The sequence below is a fragment of the Chironomus tepperi genome, unplaced genomic scaffold, assembly GCF_022539635.2.
Source record: "Chironomus tepperi strain 1889 unplaced genomic scaffold, CSIRO-AGI_Ctep_v1 contig_196, whole genome shotgun sequence".
Classification (NCBI taxonomy): domain Eukaryota; kingdom Metazoa; phylum Arthropoda; class Insecta; order Diptera; family Chironomidae; genus Chironomus; species Chironomus tepperi.
Genome location: NW_027226318.1, coordinates 1,518,560 through 1,539,236, shown reverse-complemented (window position 1 = coordinate 1,539,236; position 20,677 = coordinate 1,518,560). Strand labels below are relative to the sequence as shown.

Below are 20,677 nucleotides of genomic sequence, written 5' to 3'. Positions count from 1 at the left end.
CTGACATAGAATTGGCCGGTTAAACATATGATTTTTCTATGTTTGAATGTAGTACATTCAATCATGTGTTGATTGTGTTCATAACAACACAAATACATTCAAACCAAAGCTGAGCGTCAAACGCGTGCAAAAGTTGCTCAGCTTGTTTCTTTGTTTTGTTTTTGTCTACATTACGTTGTAACAAATCATTTCTTTCTGAATCTTCAGGATGAGTGAATTAACTTTTGAAAGTATTTTAATACAAGTTAGAGATGCACTTCAAAGGAACGAAATCAAACTATGGAAAGTGCCATATTATTTAGATACGTCATCAAATGACACGGAAATGATGGTAAGAAATGTGGCACGACTTGTTATATTGACAAAATAAATAATGAAGAATTTTTCTTTGTTCGCAGAATCTGGCAAGTAATTTTAGTGACACATTAAACATCAGATATGATTACTGTTTAGCTGCACTCAACGAACTGCAGGATCATGCGCTTGATAAATTAAAATCGAATGAAGAATTAAGGAACGAAGGTATTTCATCACAATTTGTAAACAATAATGTAATTTTATTAATAGATTTTCTGTAGGCGTTGCAACCCTGAAAGTTAGAGTGCCTTGCAAACGTTCTGTTGGAGGAACAAAATTGTTGTCACTTAAAGTGAAGCTTGCAGATAATGCAGAATCCTTAATCACATTAGTATCTCAGGAACTGAATATTCCCTCCAATCGAATAAAATTAATTAGTGGAGGAAAGGTTCTGATTCCTGACAGGACATTGATGGAACAAAATGTAAAAAACTTTCAGCAAATTATGGCATTAGAAATGAAAGTTGATCAAGATGAAGCTAAGGCTGAAAATGAGGCTTACGATCGCGTTCAAAAAATCAGAAAAGATGCTGAAATTCTTATAAAAAATTCCAAGAACGATTACTTTAAAGTAAGGAACTAACATTTTCTAATAAGAATCTTTTAATATTCCAATGTGTCCAATAAACAGCTCGAAAATCAAAATGGAGAAGCAATCCACTTGCCAGAAGCAGAACGAACAGCTTTAATGATGGGACTTTTATTTTACGAGAAGGGGCGTGCTCAACTTAAGAAGGATAACTACAATGAGGCTTTAATTCTATTCCTTGAAGCAGATAATGAAATTAAGAACTGCAATGCATCAATCATTAAGAGTATTGATAACGTTGCTCTGTTAAATTTAGATATCGTTTGGTGCTACTTACAACTCAAAAGCATTATGCAGCTACCTGATGCTGAGAGAAGATTAGACGTATGTGAGGATAGCTTTAAAAGAACTTATGGAGAAAACTTTGAACGTGTCAAATCAATCAAGAATTCAGACATGTCTGAAAGATGCTTAATTGTCCGTTTAAAACTCTTAAAAGCTGTCTTGAACTTTCATCAAAATAGACGAAGTGAAGCTTCTGTTTACTTGTCAATGGCGGAACAAGAAATCTCAGAATTAAAGATTGATGATGAAAAAGTTTTAATGCTTGTTGAAATGGGATATAGCCGAAGTGAAGCTATTGTTGGATTGAGGAATACTTGCAATATGTCAATTGACGCAGCAATAAATTCAATTTTAGACAAGAGACAAAAAGTTGAAAAAGCACGAAGTAAGGGTAAAAAAGAAAGATACCTCGGTAAATGTCTACAAAGTCTTGGTTTCGATGTTAATCCAAAGGATGTTACTAAATTAACGGATATGGGATTCACTCGAGAATTAGCTGCAATGGCCCTACAGAAGTCAAATAATGACATAACAGAAGCAATAAATCTACTGCAAAATGAAAATGAACAGTTGAAGGAAGAGATGTTGACGTTCATTAAACCCGACCAAGAGTTGATCGATAAAGTAAGTTTATCAGTCATCTTAATTATTTAATAATCATAATTTTACAACTTTAAATTATTTTGCAACAGTTGAAAGCATTTGGGTTTGACGAAACATTAGCGACCAACATATTAAGGTTGAATATTAACAATTTTGATGCTGCCTTAGATACACTTTTGCAAATGCAGAAGGACGGTGATTTTCAAATACCGTCAGAATTGGCTAATATTATCAACACATCATTCAACGTTGGTGCTTCTACATCTAGTAATACAAATGAGAATTCAAGCAATAACAAAAAGATGAAATTGGACAATAATTTATCAACCGAGGATGAGATGGCAATTTTTGACGACTTGCGAAACGACTTGGATCATTTGGACGAAGATGATGAATATTTGACCTTCACATTAAAGAAAGAACAAGAGTTACTAAATCAATATAAGCGTGCTTTAGGATTATAATTAGCAATCCTTTGCAATAAATGTAAAGAAAGCACAATAATCAATAAAGAATCTATTGAAAATGTGATGATCTTTTTACAACGTGGCTTGATTAATATTATCTGTGTTAATGTCATCGATGATATCAAAGGATCGTTTACTGTGACCTTGACCAACAATATTATTTTGCCATATATGTACGAAATGTTTATGCAAATTTTATATACTGTGGACCAATAAATTGAATTTATTTACATTTTTAAACCTCATGAATTATTTAAAGATGGTTTGGTCTAAAAACCAAAATATCCAGTAGCTTTATTGGTCATAAAAAGCTTCTTAGAACTTTTCAGCAATAGGGAATCCCGTACTTCTATTCAGAAGTGATTTAAATTAAACATTTTATTGTTAATTCATCGATTAAACACTGCAATGTGAATTCGGAGAAGATACATGAGTTTGTAAGTCTTATGGATGAGAGTTACAGCTGATATTTTCCTCTCTTTTCTCTTTACAAAAATGCTGTACGCTCGTCAAAATTCAACATTTTTCTTCTCTACTTAAAATATTTTTTCATTCATTTCGAAATTTACGTCTGTTGAAGTTGTGCCTCGCTCAGTCGATCGGTTGGCTTTGATCGTGTCAGTTGGAATTTAATTAAAGACTTGAAATAATTTGTCTCGTCTCTTTGTTATAAAGCAAATTAAGCACGAAACATTATTTTCCCAAAACGTGACAGTTATTAGACAAATTACTGCATTATCGTGAAGAAAAGTCGTGAAATAATCACAAAGTTTAAAATAAATTTTCGAAAGTAGTTCAATTTATTGGAAGAGACGGAAAAAAAGAGAAGAGAAATAAATATTTTTTTGTAAAGCAATACGAAAGAAAAAGTTTGAAGGAAAAGCAATAATAGAAAAAAAGAAGTAAAGTGAGATAAATAAAAACAGTGTTGCACTTTAAAAAAGCTTTACGATTAGTTTTAGCCGCTAAATTTCACATTTTTGGAGTTTCAAAATACATAATTAATTAAGTGCAAAAATTAATTAAAGTTTTTTGCTTTACGAAGGTAAGAATTTTATGTGACAATATTGAGATTTTAATTCATAAAAAGTTGTGAAAAAGTAATATTTACAAAAGTCGCATGAAGCTTCATTTAAATAAATAATATTAACTTATTATGCGCAAAACCTGTTTTCATATTCATCATACGACTTAAAAATATTATTGTGCTTATTTTTGGGACGCATAAGACTTTGATATTTCGGGAATATGGTTCAAAAATATCAGGTTGATCATATACAGATACTTTAAAATTTAACGATCATTTTAAATTCAAATGAAACCAATTCGTGCATTTCAAAACATTTGGTCATCTCAGAAATCTTTCGCGCAATTTATTTCTTATAAGTTTTAAATTTTAAATTTTAAATGACAATTAAGGGATTATATGCAGTATTCGGTGTTTAATTCAATTAAATTCGGCTTAGTGAACAAAATGACTTGAGAATGGAATATAATTAATATTTTTTATGGAGCTTGTCATCGCTTCTTGCAATTTTAAGTTCGTATTTGCAAACAAGACGCCACAAAGAAATTCCGGATCGCATGCGAATTAGGTAACAGACCATTAAAACGATCGAATATAGAAAAATATAAGTAGCTTATTAAGGAAAAAAAGTTAGACTTACAAAAGGTAAAAGTGAAAATTAAATAATATATGTTGTTGTTGTGAAGATGCTTTAGCTTGTAAATGCACGGCTGTAAAAACAATGTTAAAGAATATTTTTTTATATAAATGTCGTGAGAAAAAGGTGGATCTGCGGTGAATTATTAATTACCAAATCACGATGCGAGATATCTCTCGTGACGTCAGAAAATTTATTCATCCACTCCAAATTTCATCTATGTCAAGGGTAATAGACATAAAAATATTTGCACAACACTCATAAAGATTCATAAATGCTTTTTGAAGGTAGTCTCCTCGCAAAATGTCAATTTTTGGATTGACATTTTCAAAATAATAGACGCACAATCATAAACAGCACTTTGAACTGAGAGTTGAAAGCAAGCATCATAAATGAATATATTCAAAGCGGAATAGACAACAGGAAAGTAGAAAAATCGTACTTAATGTATTTCCGCTTCATAAAATTCTGGTGGGAAAATCAGAACATTTTACAGTCATTCTGTTATTCGTGTCTTAGCTCAACAGTTCTGTCATAATAAATTGCTCAAAAATGTTTGCATACATTTTTATTTATTTTGAAAAGAAGCTAGCTTGTGCATTAATATACGGAATGAAGATGTTATTGCAATTTGATGATGAGAACCAGTCTCTTGCGTCATAATAGCTCAATGTTAATCAAATTTGCTACAGTCACAGAGTGACTGAAAGTTTAGAAGCAACAGATTTGAATCCGATAAAGCACAACAATGAATTCGCAGAATTTTCCATGAAATTTTTCATTCTGCGTGTCAAGCAGCGTCATGCTAGTCGGAAATTTTCAGAACATTTTGTCCAAATCATTAAAATTAATAATAATAATCAATCATTTAGGTACTCTACTATTTTATAATTCTGACCAGGTATTTCCTGCAAAAATACTAATTTTCTGACAATTTTCTCCACGGTTTACTGCTGGAGATTCTGGCTTGTCATCTAATTGTTCCTTAAACAAACAAATAAATCTGTAACTTATGAATTTTGGTGCTTAAATTCGCAATTTATCCGTGGTTTTTCATTAACTTTAGTTGTTTCAATTAAACAACATTAAGGCATTACTTTCCGTTCATTCTAATATTGTTCTCAGTAATTGCAAAATGATCCACTTAATTAGATAAATGCAATAGTCAAGATTAGTCATGTTTCATTCTAAACTCATTAATTATTTTAAAATATTCACACGAATGTTGTTGATTAAACTTTAAATCTTAGTACGATTAAGAATTTCTCTTGAATATGCAGAGTAATAATATGAGTGTTTAAAATATTTGTGGGATTAAATCCAACATGATTTCATTTGCTCCAAATCTGTCATTTGAATAGGCTGAAAACCTTTTTGATTGATTTAAGATGTTCATGTTTATTAAAGGTTGTCCGACTTTTGGAGGTTAAGATTGTTTATTGGGAGTGTCATGGAAAGTCAGAGGTATCTTAACAGTTAAACATCATTAATAAACCTACATTTAGTTTTGAGAATTCAGCTTTCCTTAACAATTTTAAACTTTAAACTTTAGAAAACCTGAATATTTTCAAATCCAAAGCTTACTAATTATAGATTTTGATCATCTGAATCTAAATGAATAGAATATCAGTACTCATGAGACACAGACAATAAACAATAAGCTCATGCACACTCATGAGAAGGCTCGTTGTCTGTTCGGGTCAATCTTTAGTCATTATATCAAAAGTTAAAGTCTAGAATTGTAAATAATAAATTAAAAAAGAAAGAATGAAATTTAAATGAAAATATAATTAAATTATTGCGATAATAAATAAAGTAGGAATCTTACTTGACTTAACTTTGATAAGGAATGAAAAAAATGAAATTCGATTAATTTTTAAGGCATAATAAATCGATTGTGAATGTTTCAAACTTCATGGATCAGACGATTTATTATTACAGCTTTATCAATGCAAAAGTTTACGTACATCGACTTAAATATTGTAATTTTGAGTAATCTAGAGTTTGAACTTGAATTTATGAATTATTAATAGCATTATCTCCTAAATTCTACTTCCGAAAAGTTCAGAAAAACATGTTTTTCATCAGTAAATGACTAAGTTCAAGATTTTCGGAACCAAAATATTTTGAATTCTAAAATTAGACATATAAAGGATGATATAGAATCAAAGATTAATTAGTGATTCACTGCGATTCTTGATTTATATCCATTGTCCAAATTCCATTCTAAAAGCCACTGCTTCTGAATCACCATTTTGAATTTCTGTCCTTACTAATCTTCAAGACTTTTGTCAACTTAATTGTTTTATATCTTTTATATCTGTTTTGGTCATATCAAATGACTCATTAGCAGATCTATCAATAATCTTGCTTTAATGTCTTCGTTAGAAAAGGTTTTAACTAATAGCTACAAATGAGTTTGTTAATAGCTTCAGGAAGTTACCTTTAAGAAATAAACAAAAACTTTTTACACAGAAAAGCGGAAAAAAAACCACATTTGGAAGTACTTCCATGTGACCATAACATTCTAAAACTTGTTTAAGCCCAATGTCAATGTCTTTGCCTTTTGGATTGAGGCTTCTTTTGTTAAATCTCTAAACTATAATTTAATTATCATAAAGTATATCTGTCACGAAAGGCAGATACATTTTAGAATCTTTTAATAATTGCCGATGTTTTTGCTTTGCCTAAGCCAGTGATGGGCAACCTTTGTGTCGCGACACACCTCGGTGGTATACCACAACTGTATGCGGCATACAGCATGTGGTTCATAGCTGCTCCAAATAAATTTGGCGGCACACTAATATGCCGCGACACACAGGTTGCCCACCATTGACCAAAACCTTTGTCCCCTCAAACGAGAATTAACAACTTGAATGACTTTCAAAACTACACGTTGCGTTCTTGATCAAGAGTAAGAAAGAAGATAATTGGATATTACTTACGAAACGATACATAATAAATTAATTCCTTTGGATAGATCATCATTATTGAGTTATAGTTATTTGCGCCAAGACTTGTTTACGAGAAGATTCATAAAATAAAGCCGGGAGATTCCAAAGCATTAACTCACAGGTATGAAGATTGTCTTATTTTGAACGGTTATTAATAGATCGTAAAGAACAATGCGCCACTAGCTTGACGATGGAAAAATACATGAGACTTTCTCAAAACATTTTCAAAACATACTCACAGCTGTATACACAGAAACTCGAACACCAGGAATATTCCAAATTAATTGGAATGAAATGAGTAACTCAGAGCACCTTGATTGAGACGAAAATATTATTGATAATAACAAAATACGTAGCTTATTTTTAATAATACACAGTCCGATCATGATCAATTAACTGTTAATTTAATCAATTTCCAATTGGATAGCAATAACTTTTGAGATGTATAATGAGCTAGGCTCGAAATTTAATTCATTTCCAAGGATCCATGAATTAATACTCAACATTTTAATATTTATTGTCCAATTGTCTTCAAGTTATTGCTAATAATGTAGATCTTAAATAAATATAGCAATAAAGGTACTCATTCTCATTGTAATTGAAATACAGCTGCCATTAAGTACAATATATTGAAATTATTACGAAATTATTGAAAATGAGCGCCAACTGCGCATAAAAGATGTTAAATTGGTCTGGTAATGTGTTGGATGTTTCCTAATTAAATTGGAATGAAAAGCATTTACATGTAGTGAATATCTAAAAATGAATTGTTGGAAGCAAGGCTTTCTAGATTCTAATTTTAGCAGCTTATCTATAATATTAAAAGCAGAGAAGCGTTGATTGAAAAGATTCAATGATTAAGTGAACTGTTTTAACTTAGTTTAGATGCAATCATTAACCCGAACAGCACAAAGTGTACGCTAGGGCACCGATACGCGATCTTAATAATAAAATAGAAAAGAATAATAAAATTTCCTTAACGGCACCTCGATAACTGATTTCAACTTATTTTTATGACGAAAAATGAGGATCGCTGCATTGTGCTGCTCGGGTAATATCTAATCGCAGAATTACCTAAGACCGAGTGTAGCATACTGCGATAGGTCAACCATACGTTCAGTTATATGCTTGCCATTATTGTTAGCCCAGAAGAAAAGTCAAGATTCCACTCGGGTATATTCTGGATAGCAACTGAAGATAATATGATTCATGCACGTATTTAGCAACCTTTAGTGCCCAAAGAATTATAAATTAGTACATTATTGCATGATATTACAGATCAGATTCAAAGTATTCTCTTAACTAGATATGCAGACCTGTGAGAAAAAAATTAAGTTAAAACTGTAAAATTCATTCCAAGAAAAGTATTTATCCATCCAGAAAAGAATAATTGACTTCAAAACGATCATAACAAAGTCAGTTCTCAAGACAATTGAACTATTATAGCTGTTAAGTTCTCAAGAAGCTATTTAGAAGAGTCAAACTCTAACGTAATCAACCAAAAATACAGCAAAAGCATTTTATACTTCATAAAGCAGCTTCTGACGCACTAGAAATAATAAAAAATGTGCTAAATCTGATGTTATTATTAATTTAATTTAATGTTCGCATGTAAGGAACATCCATTTATAATATCATCATGAAATGCATTTTACCATGAAAAGTCTATTCATGGGAATGCGGAATTATAATATATTTTTTGCATCGTCAACTACTTTTCTTGCCGGGCGATTACATATTTTAATATTTAAATAATCACTTTGCGTATTTATGGGAAATAAAGTATAATTCTCTCTGATTATTATTAAATAGAATGACAAACTCGACTTGTCTCTCTGGTTTCCGAAACATCAGTCAAGTTGACCTTTCAATAATGGAAGTAGAAACGCAAAAAATTTGTGAAATTAAATAAAATAATTATAGAAATTGGATTGGGCGGCTGGAAGTGATAAGAAAATTATAATTTACTCTCATTCGGATTTCCTACTGGATTATTTTCATAAAATTATTTTTGGTAGCACGATACACAAAGTTATTAATACAATAATACTAATTATACTTCTGCATGACGCTGAATTCCTATTATATTCCAAAATCCAATTGTAAAATTGCGATACATCAACGTAAGTGCCTAATCGATTCGTGATTATTCTACTACAATACCCTGCAGGTCGAGCATCAATTAAACCGTATAAAGTTCCTCCTCTAGCATCATCAACTAATGGACCTCCGTCATCAGTCTCACAACTGCAAAGCATATATAAACAATCTCAATTTTCTGATTTTTAAGGCATTTAAATCTCTCTTTCATACCCATTTACGAAATATGGACCTGCGCATATTGTACTCGACGTAATTTTATTATGTTCCGTATCACATTGTTCCACTGATACAATATCAACTTTACCAGATAATAAATGCAATGACTCCTCATACTACATGACAAATAACAAGTGCTTAATTTAAATAACTTAATATTTTATGTATATATACCATCATTGTTGACAATGACCATCCGTAGATCATCATTTGTTGATTTTCTGCTGCCGTTTCCATTGCAATACGACTTATTGTTTTTACAAAGGCATTATCTTTCGGTATCACATCAAGGAGCTGTAATTAATCGATTATCGTTATTAAGATTATTGTCGCAATGTGAAATATTTCCTTAGCACACTTTTTGGTGATGGATGTAATGTAATGGGCATATTGAGTGTTTTATTTCGTATCGAGAGCACTTCTTGGGATTGCCTACTTATGGCATCCATTAAAATTGAGGTTATCTAAGACTTCCCTATTCTTATAATGCATGAACATCATGAATAAGATTAATCTAACTCCTTAATCACAAATGCCATCCCACTATAATCTGATTCCACAAATGAAAATTTCATTATCCATGCTTTGTTCTATGACCTTACTAAAATGTTAGTTCCATGAGATTTTTTAATAATTACACCTTAATTGCCAGAATGCCTGTTTCCACGTAAATAATAATTTTTTTGATAGCCAACATTGACAAGAGACAAACAACCAGTTGATGCTTAGTTGTTCTCGTGGCAGCAAACAATATTTAATCTGAGAATTCTCGTTAATGAATCTTAAAGGTCTAAGAACAATATAGAATTAGTAGAATGTCACTCAAATCTGGTATTCTTGAGATTTATTGGTAATTCCTCGAATTAATTTCAGGCTATTCTTAAATGTATTATTCGAGTTTACTAAAGAACATTCGGGTTTTTCTGAGAATTAACCTTTTGAAATGCAATCAATAGCTTTGAAGATGCTCTGATATTCTTGGCTTTTTTAGGAATTCCATAAAAGTTGTACAAAGCTTTTTCTGGTTTTTAAAGATTTTCAAATACCGAATATCAAGAGCTGCTCAAAATCAAGTCTGCGATATCTATGATCTAATCTAGTCAAAAATGTTAAGAATAGGTCAACTGCTGTTTAATATTCAAATTATATTCGCATCTAATAGAAGTTCATTTCCCCTTTTAAAGTTGATAACCCCGTTTAATAGAAATATTTAGTTCAATCTCAATTGTCGGACAGTGAACATCACGTTATCATTTTCTTTAAGATTAACTTTGATTAGATCCAAGAAATATCAGAGTATTCATTGAAAATCCTTCGGTAGCAAGCATAAATCTTTCAGAGTTCAAAGAGATTAATTTCTAAAATGTATCGAGAGAGATTCATAACCACTGACAAATTAATCGAGTAATTACAGGTCTAAATCGAGGTCAAAAGCACTTTGAAAATGCGCTAAAATTCAGTCCGTACGCAGTAAACATTATCGCTTATTTCATTATCAACATAAACATTTCATGACTCACATAACCAATCGCAATATTATTTTCTAATGATGATCGGCTGAAGTTTTCATGGATTTTAATATCTTCAAGAACTGTCGAGAATGTCATGTCCTCTTCTTCAAACTTGAATTTAGTTCCGCCGATTATGCGTACATCCTCAGGCAGTAATAGAGCATCACTACGAATAGAAATATTGCTTTAAAATTACTAAGAAATTGAAAGTCATTACTTGCGATAGAAGCATGACGCGAGAGTTAAAACAGCTTTAGTTCCAATGAAAACTCCCGTACAGAAATGCCCTTTCCCAAAATATGATTCATCTGTTTCATCTAAACGTAATGATGCAACATACGGAATATGATCAATCGATTTGTTTTCATTGCCATTGTTAAGCACTGGAATTCGCTGAGCACAGACTAAAAATAGTTATTTTATGTCGATTAATAAAAGATTCTCACTTGAGATTTCATTAATACTTATGCTTAAATATAAAAATACGACCAAAATTTTCAAATTATTCATGCCTGCCTCGTTGATTGATGGACAAATTGGAACTGAAACATGTCTATGAGATATATTTTTTATTATCGTTCCTTGTGCCTTGCTATTTACGTTACTTGATAAGATAACAACTACTTTGAAAGAATTTTAGCATTGAAATGATTCGGAAATGAAATTCCGATCCATAAATCACATTCCGCTCTTATTGATTGAATTAATCGAAACTAGACACAAACATTAAGCTTAATAAAAACTAAATTTACACTAGCCAGTCGTTAAAACTTACGTAAATGCGTGTGTGCCTATTTGAAATCATTAAACTCTTCTAATTTACGTATATAAGCATATTGAGCACATGTAAGCTGTTTCACATAAAACTTGTAATTTCATTGTCACTAATTGCACTGCTTTTTTTGTCTGTCTATGGCTTAATGAGTGACTTTTGCTGTATTTGTAGCATACAACATGTGAAAAGCTTTACTTAATGTCGTGTGACTTTTCTTGTTTATCGATCAGGTGTTGTCAATGCTAACATCTGTTTCCATAATATTTTTTGATTCTAAGACATCAACAATTATTTAATTCATTGGAATTCCTGTTCTTCTGGATTTATGAATTTACACAACTCAGATACAGAAATGATCGTTATTTAACGGTTTAAAAGTATTTGAATTTGAATATCCAATCCGACCAAAAATTTTTTAACTTCCCAAAACCGTACAAAAGCAATTTTAAAACCATTCAACAGTCACTTTTTTGAATTTTCAAAAACCGATAAAATCTAAATTTTAACATCCTTAACAAATCTCAATAACAAGACAAAGTCATTTGAAGAGTACTTCAATTGGCACATGCCAAATATTAAAATGAAGTGTTAATGATCATATTAGTCAGAAAATAATCATGAATGTGCTAAAATAAATACGATAACCTTTCAACTATTCTCGATAATCATACGATTTAGTGAAAGACTGACACATAAAATTAATAAAAGTATGCCAAACAATATAAAATTCTCAACTTACAAATCACTCTCCCTATTTGTAAATCGTATTTATGAATGAACAGATTATTAGTCGATTTCTATTTGTCGGCTAATTGATATTGGCTGGTTGTGTACATACTATAATCTGATGATGCAGTTATAAATACCACATGAAATTACAAACAGCGATTCAAAACAACTCAAAGTTTTTTAAATCCCCACAAACACGTGTTTATGCGATTTGTGGTGCATAAGAAATAATGAAAAAGAAGAAAACAAAATAAACAAAGCACTCTGTTGATTTGACCTAAAAAGCTACTCAAAAAGCGGCAATAAAAAAATGAAAAATCAGCAAAAAATATTTTTTGTAATTTGCGGAAGATGAATGACTGCTGAAAGTAAGCATAAAAGATATTTACTACCTTTTTTGTTCATCATCATAATTTTTTTATTTGATTAATTTTCAAAGGCCATTGAAGTTTTATGTTTATTATGTTGCAAAATCACTGAATAATCATAAAAATGTCAACATAATTTTAAAATGCTAACATTTTCAAAAATTCAAATTCTAACGGTTTTCAAAAATTCAAAATTTAACAGTTTTCAAAAATTCAAATTTTTTTGACATTATTTTTAAATGTCAACAACCGTTAAATTATGCTACATATTAATTAACATAAACCTTGAAAATATTAATGAATGTATAATTTGGCGCCGTCATGGGCTACATCTTCATTATACAAAGACCAATTTATTCATTGCTGCTACTTCTTTTCTTTAAATAAAATTGAAAATCACCCGGAATGATGTATAGTCAAGAGAAAGAGAGAAAGATAATGTAAAGAGAGAGGAATTATGACCTACGATAACATATTATTAATTGACGCTTAACGCACACTATACAGCGAAGCTACCAAATGTCAAATAATTTATCACGAAAGATCAGCAGTCTGCAAATTACATTAAAGTCATTATTAAATTCCAATTCCAGATAAATTATGATGCTGATTTCATAACATTGAGCAGCAAATATCAAAAAACTTAATATGAAGTATTTAAATTATCGACAAATACGTGCCTTAATCAAGAAAGACATTTTAGTAAGACTAAGACAACCAGTAAGTATAGATATAATTGAAATTATACAGCAATAATCAATTACACACGACTTTTTTAATTACAGTGGATGACATTTCTCTCGATTATTTGGCCTTGCGCAATATTCCTATCGCTTTACATCTTACGTTTAAGATTTAAGCCTTATCAAGTTAGTGACTGTCAATTCCCTACAAGACAACTTCCAGCGAATGACTTGCTGCCATTTTTCCAATCTTATATATGCACAATTGAAAGTAAGTTAATTAAATCGAGCATTAATCGATTATTAACGCTTAAATTTCACTTCCACAATAAATAGATCAATGCCTGGATTTCAACAAATATGAAGAAGTACAAAGTTGGATGGAAGCACCGTAAGTTCAATGGTTTAATTAACAAAGGCATTATTGTTGCTTAACATTTCTCATTTAACATGTATAATAGGGTCACGCCGCTGCTTAACATTGTCCAAACACTACTTAATGAAAAAGATTTATACAAAGCCATTATAGACCTTCCCGACACAATGGAGTTTGTTTCTTTAGTAACAAAACTAGCAACCCATCCAAAGTTCAAGTATATTGAATGTATGTACTCAAAATTTACATTAATCTTGGATTTATAATTACTTTTTACGTTTTCTTCCTGATCATATTTAGCAAATGCTGATTATATTGTTAAAAACTTACCAGAAATACGAAAAGCAATGGGAAATAATTTCGATGTCAAGCAAGTCTTCTCTAATGACGGAATATTCTCAAATCTTGGAAAAGTTCTATGTGGAAAATCGTTTCCAAGAAGCAACAACATCCGCTATGTCGACAACATTCTATATACACCAGATATGAATAAGGATAGACCAGACAGAGATGAACTGGATGTTATGCCAAGTGAGTAAATTATTAAAACCATACAATTGCTTTTTGAAACGAAACATTTGAGGGTTTTGAATATTTGCAAATATTTTAAAAAGATGCTTTTTTTGCATTTTTGTTTAATTTAACTAAATTAGTAAGTAAATCCAACAAATTAAACAGCTAAAATTTGTCAAAATGTAAAGCTTACCGAAAACACTTAACTAAACAAAAACAATCTTTAATTTGTATATTTTTCTCAAAATTTAGCACCTTATTGTAAACAACTTTATCTGGATGTGACAAATTCAAACAATGGAAAGATAACATGGAAGATTTTGAAGCCAATTATTCAAGGAAAGATCATTTATGGTCCAGTGACTGAAGAGACAAAGCAAATTGTTTCCTATGCGAACAAAACCATGGATGATATGTATAGATTGCGTTCATTCTTTCGTTCCATTGAGACAAGCATCAATATGCTGAATACAAATGAGAAATTTCGTGCCAAGTTTGATGGACTTTTGAATCTAGCAAAAACACCTTTTGTTAAAGCTATATTGGGTGATTCAGTCGATATAGACTCAATTGAGAACGTTTTAATGAGTGTCATTACTGATAAGCAAGTCGTAGACATTATAAAAACAATTGGAGATATCTTCGAGTGCTATAGCGTTGATCGATTTATTCCGGTTAATAGTGAAAAGGAACTAGAAGATGTCGCTTACGAATATGCAAAAAAGAAATTATTTTATGCTGCATTTTATTTTGATACTGAAAGTGTAACTAATGAAGTGACTTATAAGCTACGAATGGAAGTAGACAATACTCCAGTGACTATAGAAAATAGAAACAGATTTTGGTTCCCCGGACCAGAAGCTTCATTTGAGCTTGAAATGAGATATCATCGAGGATTTATTGAACTTCAAAATGCCATAGAAATTGGAATAATTAAGGCAAAAAAGAAGAGACAGTTTGACGCTGCGAGATCTAAGATATCAACGACCACACCTTTTGCACCCGACGATTTACAATTTAGTGACGAGGAAGATCTTTTGTTTGATGATTTCTATGAGAATAATGAAACAAGCGTTCACCATGAAACGTCCACAGCTGCAGCCACGGACGATTTTGATGATCTTTCATTTGAAGACTTGAATGATGGTAAAAATAATGAATCAGAAACATCAACAACAGCAAAAGCTCCAACCTTCGATTTAGGGAATTTGTTATTCGCATTAGGCAATCCCGATTCTGTTACTAAGTCACCGTCCGAAAAAGATGAGTTTGATGAAGATTCTGACTTTTGGAATTCAGATGATTTAGACAATGACACGACAGTATCAACATCTAAAGTAAGAAGGAAACGTCAGTTTGATGGACTTTTGGGATTATTTGGACTTGGCAACGGAGCTGCTAAGAAGTCAAATCCAAATGAACTTGAATTTGAAGTTGATCAGATGCGATTCTTTACCAAACAATTTCCGTACCCAAAATACACTCGTGATGACTTCAAGAAGGGACTTTATCTTGCACAAGCTATCCAAATGGCATTCTTCTTTGCTCTAATTATTCTCGTTTCATCATCCGTACGACAGAAGATTTGGTTCAAAGAGAGTGGCAATTTATCGGTATGCATTAAATTATGACAAATAAGTAAAACTTAACTAAATTGCATTTATGTCTTTTACACAGTTGATGAGAACAATGGGACTATGTGAATCGTCTGAAATCGTTTCATGGATCATTACAACATTTGTCGAATTGGCTATTGTGTTTTTCTTCTGTCTTGTGATTTTGTACACTGGCGGAATTATGCAATATACCAGCAAAGTGCTGATCTACATTTACTTGCTTATTTTCGGTTTATGTGTCATTTCTTTCTGGTAAGTAAATGACGCTCAAATGAGCTAAATACATAAATCATCATAAATGTTATTTATGACTGCTAACTAGTTTAGTGCTGTGCTAAGCGTGACTGAGAGATTAAATTTTTAATCCGAGGATTTAATGTTTAATCCTAGGATTTATTTTAACTCTTGGTTATTTTTCAAAATCTAGCAAGCTATAACTCAATTTTCCCATATATTTACAGCTTCATGGCATCAACATTCTTTTCAACAGCAAGCATTGGAAGTGTTTCAACCGTCATATTATTTTTAATGACCTTCCTTCCGTACATTATTATAATATCACTCGGTGCTGTTTTGAGCTCATTTGGTAAATTTGTTGCAAGTCTTTCGCTCTCAACAGCGTTTTGTTATGCATGGCATTACATATTTAGAACGGAACTGCAAGAGAAAAGTTTGACATTATTTAATGCATTTAATGATGACATAGAAGATAACGACTTGAGGTTTGGTGTACTTATGATCATTTTTGATACATTCCTATATGCTGCAATTGGATTCTTGAATAAGAGATTCTCATCAAGCAGTAATAAATTTTACAAAGTTGAGAGAAAGAATATCAATAAGGAACTTGGTGCTGAAATGAAGAAAGTCACGAAGGTTTATGATGGCTGTGATCCAAGTAAGCCAGCAGTTGAAAGTGTATCGATTAATTTCAAAAAAGATCAGATCCTGTGTCTACTTGGAAGAAACGGTGCTGGAAAATCTACTGTAATTAAGCTTTTAACAGGAGAAATAGAACCAACTTTAGGGGAGATTAATTTGCCATTAGATTATGACTTGATTACTGGATTTAAGAATGAACAGGAACAAGTTGGTCTATGTCCACAAGGAAATGTCTTAATACCTGATTTGACAGCAAGAGAGCATTTAGAACTTTATGCACGTATAAAATTAAAGAAAGATCATCGAAAGGAAGTCCGTCGTGTCATGAACAACATGAAATTGGGTAAATACAAAGACTATAAAGTATCAGCATTGTCTGGTGGCTACAAGCGTCGACTGTGCATTTCAATTGCCTTCCTTGGATCTCCAAATCTTGTCATTCTTGATGAACCATGTTCGGCTGTTGACGCAAGTGCTCGAAAAGTAATTTGGGATTTAATTGAGACATTACGTAAAAATCGTGCAGTTGTCATGTCAACACATGACTTGGACGAGGCACAACATTTGGGCGATCAAATAATAATGATGAAGGATGGAAGAATTGCAATGGAAGCGACAACAAAAGATTTACATCATGAATTGACGAAAACCTTCGCAATTAATGTTGAGTTGAAAGCATCAATTTCTACGGATAAGGAGACTATTGATGAAGTGAGAGGGGTCATTACCAGTCACTATGAGAAAGACGCAAATGTGATGGTCAAGGATTGTAATTTAAATGCAATTTTGCCATATTTTGATGATCAATCCAAGAAAATAGAGTAAGTAATAATTTCAACGGTTTTCAAAAATTCAAATTTTAACGATTTTCAAAATTTTGAATTTAAATTTTTGAAAACCGTTTGTAAATTTTTTCTTTATTCAAAATATTTTTAACCGTTAATTTCACTTAATTTTTACAGCTATGGCGATTTATTCCGAGCACTTGAAAAGCTACAAACTGATAAAAAGATTGTGAACTTCAGCATAACCAGCAAGACTTTAGAGAGTTATTACAAAAGCATTGAGAATGATGTGATTCCTATAACCAATGGACATTCAAATGGACATATCAATAATAACAATAATAATAATATGGAAACAATAGACCTCAGGAAAACTCAAAATGGACATCAAAATGGAAACTTTAAAGGCATGCATGATAATCAAGCACCATTCCGTGACATTGTCTCAAACTTATTCCTTAAGAGATTTTTGCATTTCAAACGAAATTATCGACTTCTTATTTGCATTATGGTTCTGCCCGTCATTTTTGAAGTTATTGCCATGACATTCATGATAATTAGACCGCCGGGCGATTATGATAATCAAGTTGAATTCAATAGATCAATGTATCCAAATTCCGTTGAATTTTATTCCAAACAAAGTGCAGATCCATTTGCTGAACGTGTCTACGAAGATTTCGAGGATACATGCTTAATAAATGAAAATTGTGATTTATTTGATTCCTCAAAAGAGTCATATGATTGGATGATTAAAACGCATGAAGAATATACGCGCAGACGTTATGGCGGTATTTCCATAAATCAATCAAGATCAATGGTTTGGTACAACAATAAGGGATATCATTCAATGCCACTGTATTTGAATATTCTTAGTTCCGCAATCATTAAGAAGGAATTGAATGATTCATCTTACAATATTCGAGCTATTAATCATCCATTGAAGTTGGGTGAGGACGAGCTTAGTGTTTCTTCTATGTAAGTATCGTGACGGCAATTGCCATAATGAGTCACTCGGGATTTTATATCAAGAATGTCAAATCTAATCTCTCAATCTCATTACAGACTTCAACAAGTGGCTGATGCCGGAATATCTCTCATCCTACTCGTGTCATTCAGTTTAGTTATCGCCGGTGCATCAGTATTCATTGTAAATGAAAGAATTAGCGGTGAAAAGCTCCAACAACAGCTTTGTGGCGTGAGATATCAAATCTATTGGGGAGTTGCATTTGTTTGGGATTTTGTCATTTATTGTTTTGCAATAATCTGTGCCGTTATTGTATTTTACATTTTCAACATTCCTATCTATGTGGAAGGCGATAATCTCGGTGGAATTGTTTTGTTATTGTTTGCATTTGGATTTGCAATGATTCCATATGTTCATCTATTTGAGAAGCTATTCAACGAAGCGAGTTTTGCAAATATGTCAATTTTCTGTCTAAATGTAATAATGGCATTAACAACAGTTTCGATAGTCATTATGTTTGATGTTCTAGCTGAAACGGATGAGCACGAAAGAATGCGAAACTTTTTGAATCGACTATTTTTAATCTTTCCACAACATGCATTAGCCGATGGATTGATTGAGATCTGTAAGAATCATATTATGTCAAAAATATTCATTAGATACTACATCGATACATACAGATCGCCAATAACAAGTGACCTTTTACGACCACATTTTACTGCATTAATTGCACTCGGAATCGTTTTCATTGTACTTAATTACATTATTGAGAGTGGCATTATCTGGACTTTATTCAAGAATCAACCGAAACAGTCGAGTACGGAATTGAAAGTTATAACAATTCAAAATACATTGACAAAGGACGGAAAAGGCAATGATGCGTCAAATGATAATATATTAAAAGTTGAGAATCTTTACAAAAGTTTTAATGGAAATGAATTTGCGGTCAATAACGTGTCCTTCAGTGTGAAAAAAGGTGAATGTTATGGATGTTTGGGAACCAATGGAGCAGGAAAATCAACTGTCTTTTCAATTTTATCTGGCGAAACGAAACGATTTGCTGGAACTGTTCAATTGGCAAGTGATGTGGATAAATATAGCATCTCATATTGTCCACAAACGAATGCTCTTGATCCGCTATTGACTGTTGAGGAAATAATGAGGTTTTATGGAAAGTTGAGAAATATTAAGGATCTAGACGGTTTGGTTGAATCAGGACTTGACAATTTCCACCTTAAACCATACAGACATGTTCTAGTCAAGAATTTGAGCGGTGGAAATAGACGAAAATTAAGTGTGGCATGTTCTAGCTTTGGAAACTTATCTTTGGTATTGATGGATGAGCCAGTTAGTGACATGGACCCAATCACTAGATATTTAGTCTATAAGACAATCAAGGAACTTAATGATGAAAATTGCTCAGTAATTTTGACATCACATAGTATTGCAGAAATTGAGGATGTTTGTCACTCAATAGGTATTTTAGTTGATGGAAATATGGTTGCAACGGGCACGCCAGAAAGACTGAAGAAGGAATTTGGAAATAAATATGTCGTCACAATATTGAGTGAGAAGCCACTTGACTACCATTTCGAAACTGTAAGTGACTTACTTTACTTCCTTAATTTTAATTAAATTTATTAATTTTGTCATTCATAATTTTAGGACCTCCGGAAAACATTCCGATCGATGAAGAACACAATTTGCCATCAGTATTCAGCACAATTCTTAATGCAAGTTCGCGACTTTGAGAATGTCGATCATTGTCACATAAAACTCAGCGAATTAATCGATTTACTTAATGCATTCACAACAGTAAAGGATCTCAAGTACACGATAACAGCATGCATGATTGATCAAGTATATGAGAGTATCATTAGGAGGGGTGTTATGGGAATTGATAATAACGGGTACGTGCAGAATGAATATCACGTAACTTAAAATGGGTTAATCTTAATTATCTGTGTAAATAATAGCATTTATGGTTGTGCAAATGAACGTACTGTATGTAATTAATTAATTTTTTTTCTACATTATTGAATCCTTATTGTTAATTAGAGTATACTTATATTGACCGAAAGCAGCATAAGATCAAAGAAATGACAATAAACTATGTTGTACTTATTATTAAATTGAATTTTTGGGATTTTAATTGCCATTTTCAGAGATTTTCAGCCAAAGTTGCTAAATTGATAATTTTGAAGTGAACCAAAACCTTGCAACAGCCTGAATTGAGA

At 31.7% G+C, this 20,677-nt stretch overlaps 3 protein-coding genes across 4 annotated transcripts; 2 read left to right on the top strand and 1 right to left on the bottom strand.

The window, feature by feature from the left end:
* Positions 1–124: 124 nt before the first annotated feature.
* On the top strand, positions 125–2,365 carry LOC139089821 (NEDD8 ultimate buster 1-like). Its single transcript, XM_070639440.1, has 5 exons — positions 125–331; positions 399–522; positions 579–928; positions 989–1,855; positions 1,924–2,365. The coding sequence occupies exons 1-5, from the start codon at positions 209–211 to the stop codon at positions 2,296–2,298; spliced, it is 1,839 nt and encodes a 612-aa protein (XP_070495541.1). The 5' UTR covers positions 125–208; the 3' UTR covers positions 2,299–2,365.
* Positions 2,366–2,882: 517 nt separating this feature from the next.
* ldd (lipid droplet defective) lies at positions 2,883–20,577 on the top strand. Of its 2 annotated transcripts, none has more exons than XM_070639332.1 (12): positions 2,883–3,346; positions 13,215–13,341; positions 13,407–13,575; positions 13,641–13,695; positions 13,766–13,908; positions 13,981–14,211; positions 14,446–15,806; positions 15,871–16,061; positions 16,271–17,512; positions 17,654–18,451; positions 18,539–20,039; positions 20,106–20,577. In XM_070639332.1, exons 2-12 carry the CDS (start codon positions 13,270–13,272, stop codon positions 20,379–20,381), a joined length of 6,039 nt encoding a protein of 2,012 aa, XP_070495433.1. In that variant the 5' UTR covers positions 2,883–3,346; positions 13,215–13,269; the 3' UTR covers positions 20,382–20,577. The 2 variants fall into 2 exon arrangements, with proteins under 2 accessions (XP_070495433.1, XP_070495434.1); XM_070639333.1 differs by lacking the exon at positions 2,883–3,346 and adding an exon at positions 3,767–3,896.
* LOC139089950 (trypsin zeta-like) lies at positions 8,893–11,290 on the bottom strand. The gene is made up of 6 exons (XM_070639609.1): positions 11,214–11,290; positions 10,967–11,153; positions 10,759–10,915; positions 9,413–9,532; positions 9,233–9,354; positions 8,893–9,166 (listed from the first exon to the last, which is right to left on the bottom strand). The coding sequence occupies exons 1-6, from the start codon at positions 11,257–11,259 to the stop codon at positions 8,917–8,919; spliced, it is 882 nt and encodes a 293-aa protein (XP_070495710.1). The 5' UTR covers positions 11,260–11,290; the 3' UTR covers positions 8,893–8,916.
* Positions 20,578–20,677: the final 100 nt, after the last annotated feature.